The sequence below is a fragment of the Homarus americanus genome, unplaced genomic scaffold (assembly GCF_018991925.1).
Source record: "Homarus americanus isolate GMGI-L3 unplaced genomic scaffold, GMGI_Hamer_2.0 scaffold34921, whole genome shotgun sequence".
Taxonomy (NCBI): domain Eukaryota; kingdom Metazoa; phylum Arthropoda; class Malacostraca; order Decapoda; family Nephropidae; genus Homarus; species Homarus americanus.
Window position 1 is genome coordinate 15,959,424 of NW_024741901.1, and position 21,299 is coordinate 15,980,722.

Genomic DNA, 21,299 nt, shown 5'->3' on the forward strand with positions numbered 1-21,299 from the left:
GTAGACGAGACTGAAGCCGACGAGGGTGAAGTGAACGAGGCTGAAGTGGAAGAGGCTGATGATGATGATGAAGTCGACTAAACTGAATTGGACGAAACTGTAGCAGACGAGGTTGAAGTGGACGAGGCTGAAGCGGACGAGGCTGAAGCCGACGTGGCTGAAGTGGACGAGGCTGAAGCGGAAGAGGCTGAAGTGGGTGATGATGAAGTGGACTAAACTGAAGCGGACGAGGCTGGAGCGGACGAAGCTGAAGTGGACGAATTTGAAGTAGACAAGGCTGAAGAGAACGAGGCGGAAGTGGAAGAGGCTGAAGAGGACTCAACAAACTCACGCGATTCCATAATGTGCCGCAAAGGCGTTCCCAGACAAAATTACGCGGAAAGTTCGAAATTACACACCAGTGATGCCGGCTATCTAACTCAAATAGACTCTCTCTCTCTCTCTCTCTCTCTCTCTCTCTCTCTCTCTCTCTCTCTCTCTCTCTCTCTCTCTCTCTCTCCACAAATCATCACAAACTTTTTTTATATAATTTCATTAGTGACGGTCATTTAACTTTTTCTCTCATTTTTCTTCACACTTTCATCCGACTTTTTTTGGGTCTCCATCTCACAGGTTCATTTAAGTTCCTCAGCTTTTTGCTTCACAAGTACTGACTTCATCTTCCTCCTCTTTTCATACTGATGTCTTTATTTTTTTTTCTTTATGGCGTAATTAAATATCCCCCTAAAAATATATATATATATATATATATATATATATATATATATATATATATATATATATATATATATATATATATATATATATATATATATATATATATATATATATATATATATAAAACATATGAAACTTATATACGATAGATACGATAGATAGATAGATAGACAGACAGAGACAGGTCGTTCGACCTGTGCCCGGGTGGGCTAATTCCCGTAAGAAAAAAATAAAATAAAGTAAAATCGTCATACAACTTTACTTGGGTTCAACATGTATATTTAGGAAATGCATGAACTGTACATGCATAGTCAGTTCATGTATACAAACAATATACATATTCGGTGCAGTTATAAAGACTGTGTAGAGAGGCAGGGCAGGTATAATAATAATGACAAACAGTAGTCAATTTAGGCTATTATTGTGCGGGTTATTCATTATTTGCGATAGATATTATTAAATCACAAATTCCATAATACAGTATCTTTACCTTCCGTCCTTCCTTCCTTCCTTCCTTCCTTCCTTCCTTCCTTTCAGTGTAACTCAAATACTATATTGATATTAAGGAAAACAAATTTCTAAAAGTTTTTTATGAGACGCCCCAACGTTCTGGTGGACTGTTGCAACATTATAATTTACACTACGCTACACTACACTACACTACACTACACTACACTACACTACACTACACTGCACTACACTACACTACACTACACTACACTACACTACACTACACTACGCTACACTACACTACACTACACTACACTACACTACACTACACTACACTGCACTACACTACACTACACTACACTACACTACATTACACTACACTACACTACACTACACTACACACCGCCATTCACAACCAAAGAACCTGTGAATGACTGGGAATGAATAACACTAAAATAAAATGTATAATATAACTAAATATTTTAAAGTTGGAAATATTGTGTATGAAAGAAACATTGCGGAGATTAAAAGTCGGTCCTGTGATTCGCACGAACCCACTGGCAACCCTGAAATAGTCCATCACACTCAATATACACAAGAATACAATATGACGTCACTGCTCATCCCAGATTGCAATGTTGTGTTCAGTTTGGTTAGCGATGAATGTTTCCATGGACTTTGCATTTAGCATTGTATGTCAGTCTATTGTCTGACTGCCAGCGTCGCTTTGTGTGCCACGGCAAACTACGGCAGAGCTTGGTGGAGTTACTCGAACAAGTTGGTCACTTCTCCGGCCCTGTGTTCTGGCTCGCTCTGGCTGACGACCCAGAGGCTGACGTGACGCCTGACGGATCATTTCAGAAGAAAGCACAATGTTGTTTTTTGAGGGTCTCTCTCTCTCTCTCTCTCTCTCTCTCTCTCTCTCTCTCTCTCTCATGGCTCAAAATTAGTACTGTGTCACCTCTGAATCCTTTAAAAGAGTCCTTTATTTTCTCAAGAAAGAAACTAATTATCCAGCACTCGTGACCACACTCCTCCCCGCCACCCATACAACTACCTTCCCCCTTCACCCATACTCCTCCCCGCCACCCATACCACTACCCTCCCCCTTCACCCACACTCCTCCCCGCCACCCATACAACTACCTTCCCCCTTCACCCATACTCCTCCCCGCCACCCATACCACTACCCCCCTTCACCCACACCTCCCCTGCCACCCATACCATTACCCTCCCCTTCACCCAGTCTCCTCCCGCCACCCTTACCATTACCCTCCCCTTCACCCTCCTCCCAGCCACCCATACCATTACCCTCCCCTTCACCCACCTCCTCCCCGCCACCCATACCACTACCCTCCCCCTTCACCCACACTCCTCCCCGCCACCCATACCACTACCCTCCCCCTTCACCCTCACATCCACCCAGTCTACTTAATACAAGACCATCTTCCTCAACATACAAATCCGAAAAAAAATTCTTATTCCAATAAATAAATAAAATAAAAAGCACTCAACGCCCCTAGTTTTCTCTAAGGAATAGACAAAAAATGCTCTCGAAATCAAATCAATTCCCTTCAGGTTAAATCTAATTCCGACTGGTATTACCCAAACTGGTTCTGAATCCTGCACTGTCTACAAAAAGGACTGAGAGATCGAACCACGGACCAATAATCTAATCAATCTCCAGTCGCTGAGTCAATTTAAACTCCCGCTCCAAGTCGCCTAACTCCCACCAAAAGCCACACGGGTCCATTAAGCTAGGAACAGCTGTTATGACAACGTCCCACCATACTGTACACTCACCATTAGCTTACTGTACGTTACTCCCCGGGGCGCGAGTGATATACTGTGTTGTGGCTGACGCTGGCGGCCTCTGTTGGGTCCAGCCTTCCTTATCTGTCTCTCCTATGATTCACAAGGTTCCATTAACTGATTAACAAGGTTCCCCTAATTTACATTGTTCCATTTATAAAATTCGACTGATTTACAAGGTTCTACATACAAGGTTCCACATACAAAGTTCCAGTTACAAGGTTTGACTGATATACAATGTTCCATTGACTTATTTACAAAGTTCAACTGACTGATTTACGAGGTTCCCTGATTTACAAGGTTTCAATTACTGATTAACGAGGTTCGACTGACATACAAAGTTCCATTGATTTACAGTTCCTCTGATTTACAAAGTTCCGCTGATTTACATGGCTCCGTTGACCAATTTACAAAGTTCCGCCAATTTACATCGTTCCATTGCCAAATTTACAGTTGCTCTGATTTACATGGTTCCACCGTGTTTTGTTGTTCAATATCAGGTCACGTCTTCACGGTGTGTTCCTCCAGGTTCTTATCACTTCTCAGTGTAATACAAGTTCGCCTCCATTACCTATGTGTTTTCAGGATCGTTCAGGTATGCGACACTCAGGGCTATAAGATATAGTTCTCTGTACCGTGTTGTGTGTTGCGGTGCCGGAAGTACTGAGTTCACGGCTACACGAGGAAGGTTTCTGTTTACGACTCACTTGGAGAGAGAGAGACACAAAGAAAGAGAAAAAGAGATTGACAGAGAGAGAGAGAGAGAGAGAGAGCCCATGGGATAAGCCAACACTACACTCGATGTGAAATCCCGTCAAAGTACAGTACGAGCTATTTTCACCTCACTACCTATTTTTGTCCCCTTTATATTCCCATCTAGGTGGCGTCACCCTGGTAGTGGAGGCATTATGAATGTATATTTGCAAATTGGTATCTGTTTTTGCGGGGGGCCCTTGACACCTTCCAGCTGGTCTGTGTTTTGGCTGTCGGAGGCGTGAAGGAAAAAATTTATCTTTTTTTTTTACTTTTTCTCTCTGATGCGCTGGAAAGAGTGAAGGTGTAATATTCAAGATCATTTTCTTACTTATGAAAAATCAGAGTTTTGAGGATTGAGGAAAGAGTTTGCTGAAGGTGTGAGAGAGACGGGTACACCTCTCCCTCACCCCACCCCCCACCCCCACACACACACACACACGCTCCAGCACCGCCAACTCAAACAGAATAATATAACAGGGTTTCCATTGATATACATCTACCTATATATAACAACACGTAACCCCCTCACCTTCTGTACCATTAGTTTACGAGTCTGAAAAACATCTTGGGGCTCTTGTTTTTTACTTTCCTCACACAACGAAAATCAGCCGACCATACTCACTCCCCTGCCTCATGACTGCTCGAGTGGGCTTCAGTCCTAATGGGCCCTAGTCTTAGTGTGTCTCAATCCTAGTAGGCCCCAGTTCTAACATTCTTTAATCATAAGAGTTCAATTGAGCCCCAATCTAATTGAGTTTAATCTTAGTAGTCCGCAATCCTATCATTCCTCAGTGCTAATAGACCTCAATCGTAATGAAATCAAGTCCTAATGGATTTTAATGCTAATAGAACCCTGTAGTAATTGGTCTTAACCCTACGAAACGCCAGTCCTCCACGCCTTAGTCAAAAAAGGCACCAATCCCAGTAGACTTCATTCCTAAAAGGCCCCAGTCTTGTTGGGCCCCATAACTAAGATACCTATCCTAATATCCCCCGGCCCCAGTCCTAGTAGGGCCCTACCTTAATAAGCTGAAGCTAACCTAACCTAACTTAACTTGAACCTTGAGAGTGGAGCCCATTTGACCTGCAACTCTCACTGACTCTCTCCCATTCTCTCATCTTTCTCTCATAGTAGGATAATGGCAGGAGGAGAGGTAAGTAACTCCCTCTCTCCCTCCCTCACTCCCACTCACTACCACGCTATCTTCCACTCCCTCTCTTTTTTTCTATTCGCCCTCTCCTTTGTTAAACCTCCAGTACACCCCCTCCACTTTCCTTCTCTCACCTTCTATTACCTTCCCCTCTTCTCCTCTCCCTTATCTTCCTCCTATCCCTTCCCCTTTCTCCCCTCCCTTCCTTTCTTCTTCACTCTTCCCCTTCCCTCTCCTCTCCCCCTTTCGCACAACCCTATTCCTTCTCCCTCATCGCTCCTCATTCTTTCCTTCCATTTCCTTCACCACCTCTTCCTCCCCTAACCTCTCTTACCTCACCTCATCCGCTCCTCTCGTCCTTCACTAGTCCCATCCCTCTTTCCTCACCTCCTCTCCTCCCCGTCACTCACAGGCACCCAGTCCCCCGTAGTGTTCAGGACGCCTAACATAATTTGAGGATAATAGACGCAAGATTAAACCAATGGAGGGCATGTTCTTGGGAGCATCACGCAGTCTGTCGGGTGATGAGGCTGCTGGCTCTCTCTCTCTCTCTCTCTCTCTCTCTCTCTCTCTCTCTCTCAGTGGGTGCGTGTATGTATTTCAAAATTTTATCCCACCTGCCCTGTCTTTTGTGTGTGTGTGTGTGTGATAGCTGTATAGAAATAGCTGACGCATCTGTGTAATATGATTCCACTCTTATGATTTTCCACCTGAGTTACCACCGTGCAGTAGTAATAAGCCATAACCAAGGGGGGGGGGGTGTCCTCTTTTGATAGCTCTGTGTGTCATTACTGTTGCCTTATTGTAAAATGATTATGGGGTCAACAATCCGGTTCAGTGACTCTTGTTTCATTCTTGTTTCACTCGAGGTCGTGACTCTGATCCGATGTTGAAAATCTTTTGACACGAATTACTGAGACCACGAATCAATCTACGAACATAATATTATGATTCATTGGTTATAAAGTAAAATTACAAATCTGAAAATAAATAAAAACAGGACTGTGAATCTGAGGTCATATAATCCTAGACCGCGAATTAACTGCAACGGATTTAGGTCCGTTAAAAAGATTTTACAAATCCAGATACACTCATCAAACACCTCGAATCCTGGGACACAAACCCTCAGCCATAAATCCGTACCCGTGAATCCGACAACCATCCACCCCAGAGAGTGAACCCAGGTAATGAATCCGAGTCAGAGGGAAGCATTCTCATAAATCCCGTGTCCGCTGTTGTAATCCGGGGCTCCTTAATTGCTGTCGTTGCCTAGATTAATCCCCAGGTTTAATCTCAGCATTCGGGGACGGGTTAATCCACCATCCCTCTCGACCAACACCCCACGACCTGCCAGTTTACTTGTGATTGTAAGTGGTTTAGAAGCTCACTCGTGGTAAATCCGGTTTGGGTAATTGCCAGTTAGGAGTGACATCTCGGAGGTGGTTGGAAAATAGATGAGAGAGAGAGAGAGAGAGAGAGAGAGAGAGAGAGAGAGAGAGAGAGATTGACAAGCTACCTCGACCAATCCCACACGAACATTAAGAAAAATCATAAGAGATAGACCTTTATTTCAGGCGTCAGCCTCGTGAAAGGATTTGGACCTGCCAGGATATTAATTTTACGCTCGAGTTATTATATAATGGCCATTTTAAGGTGACTGGAGACGCACGAGGGCTTCTTATATCGACGCCAACCAACCCTGTGGCTTAGTTGGGTGGGTCTCTCTCCTTCTCTCACACACACACAGACAGACAGACACACACTCTCTCTCTCTCTCCAAGTTCCTTTCTTGCCTACACTTGCATAAATTACAGTCTCATTACGTGAGGCAGACAAGATATTGCACTACCACGGACGGACTTATCGACTCCCACAGTCTCCGAATTCCAAGGTGGCCAATGTTAGAAAAACTTACACGAACCTGACAATATTGTCAATGTCAAAACATCTTCACGAACGGGATCGCAAGTGTGTGTGTATATATATATATATATATATATAGACTGAATATCGAGCCCTACAATAACTGAACCTAACCGAACGGTCTTGGAAGGTGGGGGTGGAGAGAAAAGGGGGTAATAAATTTTCGAGTTTGGTTTGACTTGTACTAATGGAGATATTAAGTTTGTTTTCACACTCACATCTTCACTAGAGGACGAAAGTTGAAGGTGAATCAATATTATCTTCCTCTGGGTAATGAATTACACGGTGGTGAAGCTAACAGTAGAATGTCGAGGTTTTAATTTAATTCACCATAAACGTTAACAATTTATTTCTTTAAGAATGTTAAAGTTCAAGACAACCTCGTCCTCAACTACACTTAAGTTAGGACTTAAAACATATGTTAAGAATGTCGTCCATCTTGCAGTAAAAGACACCACTAACGACAATTATCCTCTTCTCCTGCAGGTGTTGTGGCCGCGCCTGAGTCACTGAAGGTCGCGGTGACTAAAGTGACAGGTGACGGGGCGGTGCTGAGTTGGGTCACGTCCTCTGGTCACAGGCAGGCCATGAGCTCATGCTCGCTCCACTATGGCCCGGTGAAGGAGGCGATGCACTTACAGACGGAGGTGAAGATGAAGGATCAACACATCAGCCTGGCACGCCTCACCCCTCACACCACCTACTACGCCTTCCTCAGATGCTCCCACGCCGCCTCCACCTACAACTCCAACAAAGTCCACTTCACTCCACGTAAGTTCCACCTAACTCTCTCTTTGTTTGCCAATGCAAAACTATATTATCTGAATCTATCTATCTATCTATATACTAGTATGAAACAGACTAGACAGACAGGAAGCAGTCATAACAAATATATATATATATATATATATATATATATATATATATATATATATATATATATATATATATATATATATATATATATATTACCTATCCATTTGGCGTAGGTGAGCGGCAAGAGGGAATCATTTCCTTGATTGAGTTTGCACAACACATTAGTAAATGCAGCTTTTAGAAAGAACGCTAAAAAGAAATGTATTTAACAATCACAATAGAAACATAAATAATACTGAACAGACCCCTACACATTTGTTTGTGTGACTTTCTCAACAGGACAAGATCAGAGATTACCGCTGGGTTATTTTAAACTGAATATCACACCGAACAATTAAAACTCATGAAGAAGAAAGACTTCAATTTATTAAAAAAAGTCTGAGGAGGAATTCAGCTCAGTTTAGAGTTAATATGAAGAATAATTCACAATAGTTTGACAAACAATAAATTCGTGTGCACACTAACGTATTATCCCGCCAACATAATAAACAAAAGTTTTAATCATCGTACATTTAAGTCTCGCCCGGCCTCGACGCCAGGCGGGGAAAGCAGGCGGGTAACGACTCAGATAAATATGGTAGAAAAAGAGATTCTAACTCTAACTCGCCGTTAACAAAGGTTGACTACGTTATTTATAGCTGTGGGTGGATATTTTTCCCGTCCATCGCGCTCGGGATGTTGAGGCAGCCATATCTACTGGCAGCCGGGCGTCTCTATGTGATCCGAATGAGCGCCTCCCACACATCGCCCTGGCTCACTGGAGCGCTAAATTATCCTACCCTTTTTATTTCTTTGTCAACTTAGTGATCAGCGAGATATTTTTTCTTTCGTTTTGACAATACGTTTATATATATATAAAAAATACAATATTAATAGCAGTAATAATAAACATAATCTGTCTCTGGCCTTCGTCTCTGCATATTCGCATGTGTCCGGTCCTTGTGCAGCCACTACTTCGGTTCAACCATCGCCAAACTTAGCTAATAAGGAGATGGTTCCCCCGAGTGCTTCTAAAGGGATAAGAAGAAGAGACGGTTATATTTAATGGGATTCTACAATGTGTGTGTGTGTGTGTGTGTGTGTGTGTGTGTGTCCTACGCCCACTAGAGCTAAAGAATGTCAGTAATCTAGTTTCAGAGTATGATTGTATAACTACTACCATACTATTATTACTATTACTACTACTACTAATAATAATAATCCTCAACTCTCATGATGTTTCAGTTCTGTCATTTAAATCCCAACTGTAGTTTTCATATGGTACTTCATGACCTCCTCCACCATTGGTTAAATATTTACCACTAGTATTACATCCTTCATTAGTGTGTACCCTTTACTTCCGTGTGAGTCTCTTGTATACTATCACTGATCAAAATGGCTTATTTTTCGCTAAATAACTGACTTTGTGTTAGCGGATTAAGTGGGAGGGAGAGGACTCTGGTAAGTGAGAGTTGGGCAAGAGTTGAAGGTAACGCTGAAGGTGCTGAGTCATTAAGGGCGAGCACACACACACACACACACACACTAAACACACACAGAGTCTCCTCTCTCTCCCTTCCCCCTCTTCCAATTTCTTTTCATTACCTGTCCCCATACATCTCCCCTCCTCCCCCGCTCACCAACAACCGGGTATTTACACATGCTGGGCCTCACCACGCCCACATCTCATTACGCCAGGCGCCATGGTATCAACACGCCGTACCCGAAGGTGTGTGTGTGTGTGTGTGTGTGTGTGTGTGTGTGTGTGTGTGTGTGTGTGTGTGATAAACTGGGACTGGCGAAAGCTTTTCCGTGACACACACACAATGCGACACAGCTGTTGATGTTACATGTACGAGTATACATAATAAATACTGGGATACATACCACGTACTGTGATGTACTTAAAACCAAACTTAAAACATACAGTAATACACTTTCTCCGAGGCGATATATGATAAATACTGCATACATTCATGATAATAATAATAATAGTTGCCCCTCGTGCAACAACGATGGCCGGCCCTAGGGCCACCTAGGCGTTAATTTGTTTAAGGTGCAGAAGCTGTCGCCAACACAACAACCAAATCCTAAGTTAACGAGTTGCATGACCCAGTGTCAAGGAATAGTCCGAGAAGACCGGACAACTCGCCAATTGCACTGGCTAACCATTACCCCGGAATACGATCCGGAAATCGATTAACATCCAGGTTCCCAATTACAATAGTCATCCAATATAAGGTGTATCAGATACACCTATATTGGATGACTATTGTAACACAGGTAACACAAAGTGAACGAAAAGTCTCTGAGCACCTACAATAATTAACAGTTTAGTGATTTACCGTATTCTGCTAGTAATAAATATTGACAAAAATCAAAATTAATGTTGGAAGAAGATATCATTTCCATTATTTAAGCCATGGAGAACAATGTACAGCATGTAACATTGAAGGTCTAACATGGAAACAAAAACTATATTTCTTATTACTTTTCGACCATCTTGTGTAGTACAATATACACTCATACCAAAAAGTATCTTTAAGGAGGGATCGACGGATGAATTTCAAAATGAACACCAAGACTCCTGTTGTCTCGGTAGGGTTGTCAAAATCCTTCGTCTGTTGTGTCATATTGTCTAACAAAAAATCGAAAGGTTTATCTCCATAACAGACTAAACAAATAATCTTAATTTTTTTGTCTATTAACTCGAGTTTTTACAAAGAGATGATTAACAATTTAATCCTGAAATCATTGCATTTTATTTCTTCATTTCTATCGTAAAAGTTGAATCTAGAACTACGAATTCCATCTATATATTTCTTTCACACACGAAATGCTCTTAGCGGATAACGTAATCAAAGCGACTGACTATAGGAAGTTGCAGGTCAAATGGGTCCCTAACCTAACCTAACCCACTCCAGCCCAGCCCAGCCCAACCTAACTTAACCTAACCTAACCCACTCCAGCCCAACCCAACCTAACTTAACCTAACCTAACCTAACGTAACCCACTCCAGCCCAGCCCAACCCAATCTTAACCTAAACTAACCTAACCTAACCCACTCAAGCCCAGCCCAGACTAACCTAACCTAACCTTATTTAACATAACCCAACCACTTGGATTGCGACGCATTAGAACTGGGGATCATTCAAAGTGGGACTCATTAGCACTGGGATCATTAGGACTGAGGGTCATTAGGCTTGGGGTTCAATAACACTGGGGTTCAATAACACTGGTGTTCATTAAGACTGGGGTTCAATAACAATGGGGTTCAATAACACTGGGGTTTGTTAAGACTGGGATTAAATAACACTGGGGTTCATTAAGACTGGGGTTTAATAACACTGGGGTTCATTAAGACTGGGGTTCAATAACACTGGGGTTCATTAAGACTGGGGTTTAATAACACTGGGGTTCATTAAGACTGGGGTTCAATAACACTGGGGTTCGTTAAGACTGGGATTAAATAACACTGGGGTTCATTAAGACTGGGGTTTAATAACACTGGGGTTCATTAAGACTGGGGTTCAATAACACTGGGGTTCATTAGGACTGGGGTTCAATAACACTGGGGTTCATTAAGACTGGGGTTTAATAACACTGGGGTTCATTAGGACTGGGGTTCAATAACACTGGGGCTCATTAAGACTGGGGTTCAATAACACTGGGGTTCATTAAGACTAACACTGGGGTTCATTAAGACTGGGGTTCAATAACACTGGGGTTCATTAGGACTGGGGTTCAATAACACTGGGGTTCATTAAGACTGGGGTTCAATAACACTGGGGTTCATTAAGACTGGGGTTCAATAACACTGGGGCTCATTAAGACTGGGGTTCAATAACACTGGGGTTCATTAGGACTGGGGTTCAATAACACTGGGGTTCATTGAGGCTGGGGTTCAATAACACTGGGGTTCAATAACACTGGGGTTCATTAAGACTGGGGTTCAATAACACTGGGGCTCATTAAGACTGGGGTTCATTTGACTCCACACCATTAAGAAATGTTCCTTAGCCTCCATTTACACAGATGTATCCATGTCGAGAAAAAACTAAACACATAAATCCTAATACAACATTGAAAAGGAAATAAACCTAAGGCATACGACTCTAAAATAAAATAAAAAGAAAAACTGATAAAAAACAGATAACTTTTGTATTATCAGAGTAAGGAAAAGAATAGAAGACTTTTAAGGTATACTGTTGATAATTCACTCCATTATTGGAACCCTGAAAGTGTTAAAACTATTACGGCGGAGTTGCGGTTTAATTTACACCCAAAACCTTTCTATTTATTCAGGTTTACGTCATTACTCGCACTAATGGTCTAATTCACACGACTTTCATTTTTTTCTTTTTTAATTAAGAAAAAAATTCAGACGATAGTCGAGTCAAGAAGTGCCAAATTTCGCAGAGATGAAATCTAACCTAATTCAACCAAGCCTATCCTGACCTTTGACACTGACCCTATGGTGAATAGTATACGTACTGCTCATATATATATATATATATATATATATATATATATATATATATATATATATATATATATATATATATATATATATATATATATATATAAGAAAGAACATAAGAAAATAAGGAGTCTGCAATAGGCCGGTTGGCATGTGCATGGCAGCTCCTGTCGAGAGCTACTACCACTCTCCATATATATACATATATATATATATATATATATATATGTTGATAAAATCACACAGGGAAGAGGGATACAATGGAGCACCTTATCTTTCGTCTTTATTCAAGACATTTCAGAGGCAACTGAATTGCATGGACCGAGAGAGGCTAAGTACACAGGGTGACCTTACTAAACATGAGGTCAGGTCATAAACACGACATCCACACCAACACCACCACACACAAAGGAGCTTAAAAGAAAGGGCGACGTAAGTAGTCATGTTAAGTTAGGTCAAAAATATGGGACCCACTAATCATCTATCCTACATCTAACTCGAATGCTTTCAAAGCATTTTTTACCTTGGGCCACTGACAAATAAATCTTTGTAACATATTATCAGTTGGCACTGACCATCATTATGTCCTACATAATTTCCAGACTGGGGAAGCATTACAACTCAGAATTAAACAGCACAAGTACAATATCAGAACAGCATCTGAAAGCAGTGCACTGTTCGTTCGTGTCAGGAACAATAATCATCCCATAGATTGGGAAAACAGCTTAGAAGTGTATAAATCATGTGTCAAAAACACTTCTGGTTGAAGCAAATTTGATTAGGGAATTAAATTATATAAACCTTAGTGATGGTCAGTACAAAACTGATAATATGTTACACAAATTTATACGTACAAGGTAATATTGAGGAGGCATTATCCCAGTCAATGCAATGCTAATTATCTCTCATGTGAATGAACACAGCATTGGATTCCTGGCCTGTCCTAACACTATATTTATGCTGTTTAAGTCTAGTTATAAGATCTTTACCCGTCTGGCCTAAGTAGAACATATTATATTCCTTGCAAGGAACCTTGTAAATGCAGCCACCTGCATTGTTGGGGGAGTTCTTAATTAACATTTGTTTTACAGTGCATGAGTTTTTAAATGTCACATTAACGTTCCAGGTTCTCAGTTGTACAGGAATTTGAGAGAAATTTTTGTCAAATGGTAATACTAAGAGATTCTTATTGTCATGGGTGGGCTTGGGATCATTTCTATAAAAAGATTTCTCAGTAATGTTAAGGCATTTGTCTATAAAACGCTTAGGGTACTTAAGGTTCAAGCCAATATTATAGATATATTTATATTCCTCATCAATGAATTCCGGACTGCATATTCTTAGAGCAGGTAAAAACATTGATGAAAATACTGACTGTTTGACTCTATTATGGCGGGCAGAATAATAATGAATGTATGGACACACATTAGTAGGTTTTCTATAAATACTAAACGTAAAGGAGTTACCTATTCTGTGGATCAGACAGTCTAGGAATGGTAATTTGCAGTCATGCTCTAATTCCACAGTGAATTTGATCGAGGGGGCTAAGTTGTGAAGTTGTGGTAAAAAAGCTTTTAGGTCCTCATTACATGGCCAGAGACATATTACATCATCTGCATATCTAAACCAGACTGCTGTAGGTGGTAAAATATTACTTAATAGTTTCTTTTCAAAGAATTCCATATATAAGTTGCTTAATACAGGTGAGAGCGGATTACCCCTTGCCATACCAAATCTTTTAGCATAATATTCTCCATTGAATTCAAATTTACAATCCTTAATACCTAGTTTGATGAGTTCGATGAAATCATCTTTCGAGACGGGCAATGAAATATTCTCCAGGGAATCTGTGAGGAACTCTAGTAAATCATCAACTGGGACCTTTGTAAAGAGTGATGTTACTTCAAAACTGATCAGTTTAAAATCATAATTAATGTTTAAGTTATTGAGGTTATCAACCATATCCATACTATTCTTAATATTAGAGTTAGAACTGTTACCAACGAGGGGATTTAGTAAAGAAACTAACCATTTAGATAACTTATAAGTGATTGACCCAACCGAGCTAATGATGGGTCTTGCTGGGTTATTAGGCTTGGGAACTTCGTGTTTTCTTGTTTCCTTGTGGTTATCAGCATATACTTGGATCACGCGCACCTACAGTGATTTACTTGTATATATATATATATATATATATATATATATATATATATATATATATATATATATATATATATATATATATATATATATATATATATATATATATATATATATATATATATATATATGTGTGTGTGTGTGTGTGTGTGTGTGTGTGTGTGTGTGTGTGTGCAGATAACATTGACCGCCTTATTCAGGTGATCTCGTTGTCGTGAGTATTGTGTTGTTATAATATGGTATCGTGTTTATGTATCAGTCACTATAGATAAATGATCACACACACACACACACACACACACACACACACACACACACACACACACACACACACACACACACACACACACACACACATAGCTTCGCGTTTGTGGCTACATACTCAATTAATTTGGTCTCAGATGGGAATGGAATTGATTTCAGGTTCTTTTCGCGTCACGTAAAGCGCCTGGTTTTGGCTGGAGACGTGAAATTTGGACTAAAGACCCAGGAATGACCATGGACCCCAAGACCCAGGACCTAGAACACAAGACCTCAAAACCTCAAGACCCTGGTCCCAAGACCCAGGATCCAAGACCTCGGATCCAAAACCAGGACCCATTAACGAAAACTCGCTGAAGAAGTAAAAGACATTTCTTCTACTTGAAAAAAATAAAATAAAATCTCTCCCTCAGTTCACCTCCTCCAAAGAAAAATTTTATTAAGTCGTCCATTTCTTCGTGTGTAAGGGCGAGGAAGATTTCGGCGTGAATCCTCAAGTGATTTTTTCTTTCTAATGGTTCCAGCGTCGCGTCTTAGAGAATCTAATTACAGTTTCGCGTCCTGCTATTCATTCACTCGGGACGTCCAGAGGTGTCTTTACCTTACCACCACCCACCCTCCCCAGACTCCTTTCCCTCTCCCCTCCCCAGACTCCTTCCCTCTCCTCTCACTCCTTCCCTCTCCTCCTCCCCTCCCCAGACTCCTTCCCTCTCCCTCCTCCCTCTCCCTTCCTCTCCCCTCCCCTCCCCAGACTCCTTCCCTCTCCCTCCTCCCAGACTCCCCCTCTCCCTCTCCCTCCCAGACTCCTTCCCTCTCCCTCCTCCCTCCCCAGAGACTCCTTCCCTCTCCCTCCTCCCTCCCCCAGACTCCTTCCCTCTCCCTCCTCCCCTCCCCAGACTCCTTCCCTCTCCCTCCTCCCTCCCCAGAGACTCCTTCCTCTCTCCCCCCTCCCCCTCTCCCAGACTCCTTCCTCTCTCCCCCAGACTCCTCCCTCCCTCCAGACTCCTTCCCTCCCCTCCTCCCCTCCCCAGACTCCTTCCTCTCCCTCCTCCCTCCCTCCCCTCCCCAAGACTCCTTCCTCTCCTCCTCCCCTCCCCAGACTCCTTCCCTCTCCCTCCTCCCCTCCCCCCAGCCCTTCCCCTCCCCTCCCCCTCCCTCCTCCTCCTCTAAAGGTTAACGCACTACTTACCTCATCGTGTTACCCCTAGGTTCCCTTCCTCTCCTTTCTCTTTCTTCCTACCTCTCCTCCCCCCCCTCTCTTCTTCTAGTCATTACTCTCACCCCTATTTTATCCAAGGGTCCTTCCCTCTTTCTGGGTCTTGTCTAAGGGTGCACTCCTTTCCTCAAGTTTGCTCCCTTTTTCTCCTCCCTCTTTCCCTCCCTCCCCCCAGCTCTTCTTTCTCTACCCTCCACCACCCTACCTCTTCCCTCCCCACTGGCCTTCCCCCTCTGTCCCTCCAACACTATTCCACCTAATGCCCTCACCTTTCCCCCTACCTCCTACCCTCACCATTATTTCCTCCCCTTCCCTGTATTCGCCTTTACCTCCTCTCCTCCCCATTTCCTCCTCCCCCCTTCCCCTCACCCACTATCCCCCTCCTTACAACTCTCTCTCATTAAAAGTAAAATGCATCTTTTCCTTCACCCAGAGGTTAATGGCATGAGTTTATCTCTCTCTCTCTCTCTCTCTCTCTCTCTCTCTCTCTCTCTCTCTCTCTCTCTCTCATTTCCCTTTCTCTTCCTCCAATCTTCTCCATCTCTCGTCTCCCTCAAAATATCCCTTCCCCTTCCTCCCATCCTCCTCCTTCTGTCACCCCTCCTCTTAGCTTCCCTCTCTTCCTCCTCCTCATCCTTCCATCTCTTCCTCCTCCATCCTTCCATCTCTTCATCCTCTTTCCCCCCATTCCTCCTCCCTCCCACCTAACTAATTATAAGGATCTCGAAGACTCTGGTAACTCTTTTTTCTTCAAATTAAACTTAATAAAGTAGATTAGTGAGTCCAGAGACGCGGCCCCTAGCAGGTGTCAGGTCAGAAGTTAAGACTGTCAGCCCCTCTATCCGTCAACCTTCTCTATCCACTATCCACCAAGGTGATCTTGTGATTAAGACTGGCAGCCCCTCTATTCGTCGTTATATCCTATCCATCATCCACCCGGGTGATCCAGGGACCGTTTCGGGTGATGTTATTTCCATCCAGTCTCCTCCTTCCCTCCCCCCACTTCTCTTCCCTCTCTATCTCCCTCCTTCCCTTCTCTTTCTCCCCCCCTTCCTTCTTTTCTCTCTCTTCTCCACTTCTTCACCTTTTCTTCCCTCCCTACCTCCCCCCCCCCTTCTGTTATCTCTCGCCCGCTCCTCTTCTCTCCCTTCTCTTCTCTATCTTCTATCCATCGACCAAATTCCACTAAAGAAAACTAAACAAACTTTCTTCACTCTTTTATCCAAACATTACTATAAAAAAAAACACAACGCCATTGCCAACATTTCCATAATTCGTATTAAGAGATCACATTACCAACTTTTCCATAATTCGTATTAAAAGATCACATTACCAACTTTTCCATAATTCGTATTAAGAGATCACATTACCAACTTTTCCATAATTCGTATTAAAAGATCACATTACCAACATTTCTATAATTCGTATTAAAAGATCACATTACCAACTTTTCCATAATTCGTATTAAAAGTTCACATTACCAACATTTCCATAACTCGTATTAAAAGATCACATTACCAACATTTCCATAACTCGTATTAAAAGATCACATTGCCAACATTTCCATAACTCGTATTAAAAGATCACATTACCAACATTTCCATAACTCGTATTAAAAGATCACACTGCCAACAATCTCATAATTCGCACTAAAAAAAAGAACATCACAGAATATGTTATACTTTATAACATCATTAAACAATCTGCCATATAATGCAGAACCAATTAATAAGGATGGTTGAGAAGTTACTACATGAGGCTGTACTGTATTAAGTATCCCTCACGTCACCTAAAGTATTACCGGTCAGGTCAGGAAAGGTGGGTATTGGGTTGACGAAACGGAGATAAATGTTGACAAGAATATTCTTCAATGTAGACAAACGGTTAATAAAAATAATCTTCAACGCAGAGAAAAACTTGAGAAATTTAGTCGTTAAACATACAAAACATAACACACACACACACACACACACACACACATTAAATAACAGAGCGATAGTCGCCCTCACGATGAGTCAGGGCTGAGTTCAGTGACTGAACCCACGACTCTCCGTGTTAAGAGACATAAGGTAATCACATAACCTCAGTGCTACGATAGGTCCCTACCCCACTGAGGAAAATTATACTCGTGACACGAGGTCCCTACTACTTTGCTGTCACTCGGAATCGAGTATGGCGATCATCCAGCTATGATACAATGATATGAGATATTAAGGATGTCACCTTCGTTGGTGAGCTGTGCGGTGTCTCGAGAGGCCGATACAGGACCGGCAGGGTCGTCCACAGATGTTGCTCGTGTGAAGGGCTACATCTAGTGCGGGAGGGGCGGCGGAAGCGTCTTTCTGGCGTTGGAGCTTGTCTGCCTCGCTATGCAGTCGGGCTAATTCGAAAGTACGGACACCTCGTGTGGTGCTCCTCCAAGCGTTACGATGTGGAGTGATCATCTCCCAGGTGAGGGGGGTCGATTTGGCACTTTTTCAGGTTTATCTTAAGACTATCCTTATACCTTTTCCGTTGTCCGCCAGCTTTACGTTTATCATTTGTTAGGTGACTGCAAAGTATTTGCTTTGGTAGTCGACTGTCGTCCATGCGGGTAACATGGCCATGGCCAGTCCAACATAGGTGTTCATGGATGCTCCTACAGTTGGTGTCAGCGAAAATACTGGCATTTGCTTTCTTGTCTTCCCAACGAACTCGGAGGATGGAACGTAGACTACATTGATGAAAGTTTTCAAGTGCCTTGGGGTGCCTCCTGTATGTGACCGATGTCTCGCTGCCATACAGCAGAGTGAGGAGGACCAGTGCTCGATACACGTGCAGCTTTGTGGATAATTTCAGCTACCTACAGCTGAAGATACGGGTGCGGAGTCTGCCAAAGGCTTGAGATGCACATCTGATCCGATGTTGAATCTTTTCATCGATGTCCGCGGTGGTGGACAGGTGGGAGCCGAGGACTGAAAATGGGTAACATTAGAGAGGGTAGTACCGTTAAGTTGCATGATACTCGTGACACGAGGTCCCTACCCCACTGAGGAAATACTCGTGACACGAGGTCCCTACTCCACTGAGGAAATACTCGTAACACGAGGTCCCTACCCCACTGAGGAAATACTCGTAACACGAGGTCCCTACCCCACTGAGGAAATACTCGTGACACGAGGTCCCTACTCCACTGAGGAAATACTCATGACATGAGGTCTCTACCCCACTGAGGAAATACTCGTCACACGAGGTCCCTTCCCTACTGAGGAAATACTCGTCACATGAGGTCCCTTCCCCACTGAGGAAATAATCGTCACACGAGGTCCCTTCCCCACTGAGGAAATACTCGTCACATGAGGTCCCTTCCCCACTGAGGAAATAATCACTAAAAGAAACAAGAGGTTCCTACCCTACTGAGGAAATGCTCGCCAAACATACCAAGCCACAATTTTTCACCTAATTACACGGTGAACGTCTAGGTGAATAAATCTGCTTCATGGGACTCATGCAGAAGAGAAAGAATCTGCGTTGCATTTAGTTAAACCACAACGTTAATCATACTCTCGCAACATGGAAGTTACTACATCTGAACTTCATATTTGTACTGAAGCTTCTGAATAAATTTCGTTTGTCTAAATATGTTTTTTTTTTATATAGTACCTTTACTTACAAATCATCTTGGTGGCAAATCTTGCCTTGTGACATCCTCTGTAATATTACATTAAGTATTAATTTTCCCCTTGCCGTCTATTGATTGTCTCGGCTTAGTAGTTTTTGCCTCGCGGTGTCATAAACATAAAATAAAATAAAAGAAATAAAAGAAACTTCATGAGGTTATAAATATTACCGGACGGGTCTGCTGAAATCCCCCCGTCGCCAGGGACTCAGGGGTCGATATGAACTGCCGGGGCCACCACGGATTCTCAGGGATGCCATGGACTCTATCGGGCCTCCATGGACTCTCAGATGCCATTATTGACTCTCGGGGAACGTCCGAGCCTGCTAAGGACTCCCAGGACGAAAGAACGCTACAGCCAACACGGAAGAGTAAGTGTGTCTGTCTGTGTTATTTCTTATGTACAATTCTAACACAACTTTTTATCAGCTGTGCAAAAGTAGACCCTATTGTGACTGGTTATAAGGGCTACAGTCCTAATAGGCCCCAGTCCTGATAGTCAGCTTATAGTAAACCCCATTCTTAATTATCTACAGTCTTAATGGGCCCCAATACTAATGACTCGGTTAGCTTGAAGGTCAAGTTTGGGCCTTTTAAGGATTGGGGTCCTATCAAAACTAAGGTCCATCTGACCTACAACAGAAGGCCGTGTCTCCTCCAGATAAAAATGAATGCGTGTGTCGATTAAGTCAAGATCCGTATCGTGGACAGTGACGAGGTTGTATCAATTAAGCGGCGAAGGTCAGCGACAGTATCGAGAGGTGTCACGTTTATCACAGATTTGTGTCAAGCGTTTGAGACCATTAATCGAAGAGTCGTGGCATTAAACATCAAACGGTGTCGATAAAAGGAGAGACAATGAAAAAAGAAAAACGAAAAAAAAAATTAATGGAGAGAATTTGACATACCTAGAAACACACAAAAGGACAGATGAAATAATTATAAAACCCAGAAATAAACAAAGTTAAATATATATAAATAGACAGATAAATTAATAGATAAATAAGACAGAAAGAGGGATAGATAAATTGAGAAGGAGAGAGAGAGATAAAGCAGCTCTTCTCTGTACTCATCATCTTGCCAGTTTACTTGAAAGAGAGATAGAGACAACCAGAGAAATGAAGAAAGAAACAGAGAGAAACACAGACAGACAATCAAACAATCACAAAGAGAGAAGAAAAGATGACGACACCAAGGCCATGCAGGAAAATTACCATCGGGTTAGAATTGTTACCAATCCGTAAAATTAGAACTCAGGGTGATGGGTGCAAACAGTCCAAGGTGTGACATCCAGGATACACACACTAATATTTGATGTCTCGCCTGAACGGACCCACTCATCCCTCACACATTCCTCATGGCCTACTTTACCTTCCTCCTCTGACCTGCTTTCTGATCTTACGGTGATCTAGTTTTATATCCTACGGTATCCTACGGTGCATTAGGATTACCTATTTTTTGTGTGTCCTACGATGACCATTTTAATAGCTTAACAGTGTCCTAATTTGGTATCTTACAGTGACCTACTTCAGTCTCGTACAGTGAGGCATTTTAACACCCTATAAGGACAAACTTTACAGCCTTACAATAACCTCACCTTAGTATCCCTTATTACGTCCCCTAAGGTGTACCCGGTAACTCCCAACAGGTGAACCAATTACCCTCTTTAAATTACCAGGATCCCGGCAAATTAACGCACTCAGTCTTCTCATCTCCTCCCTGTTTGCCCGACTGCCAAATCCTTAATCCACTTCATATGACTTTCGAAATACTGTACCAGCTAAGCGTGTGTAGTGTATGTTGGTGTATATTGTATGGTTGGTGTATAATGTATGGTTGGTGTATATTGTATGGTTGATGT

At 42.4% G+C, this 21,299-nt stretch overlaps 1 protein-coding gene across 1 annotated transcript in view; it reads left to right on the plus strand.

Annotated features, from left to right (window-relative positions):
- Positions 1–21,299, plus strand: part of LOC121876316 — a 105,647-nt gene that overhangs the window by 74,416 nt on the left and 9,932 nt on the right. The window contains exon 2 of the mRNA XM_042381371.1: positions 7,295–7,579. Coding sequence (XP_042237305.1) covers positions 7,295–7,579 — 285 coding nt within the window. The remainder of the gene's footprint in view (positions 1–7,294; positions 7,580–21,299) is intronic.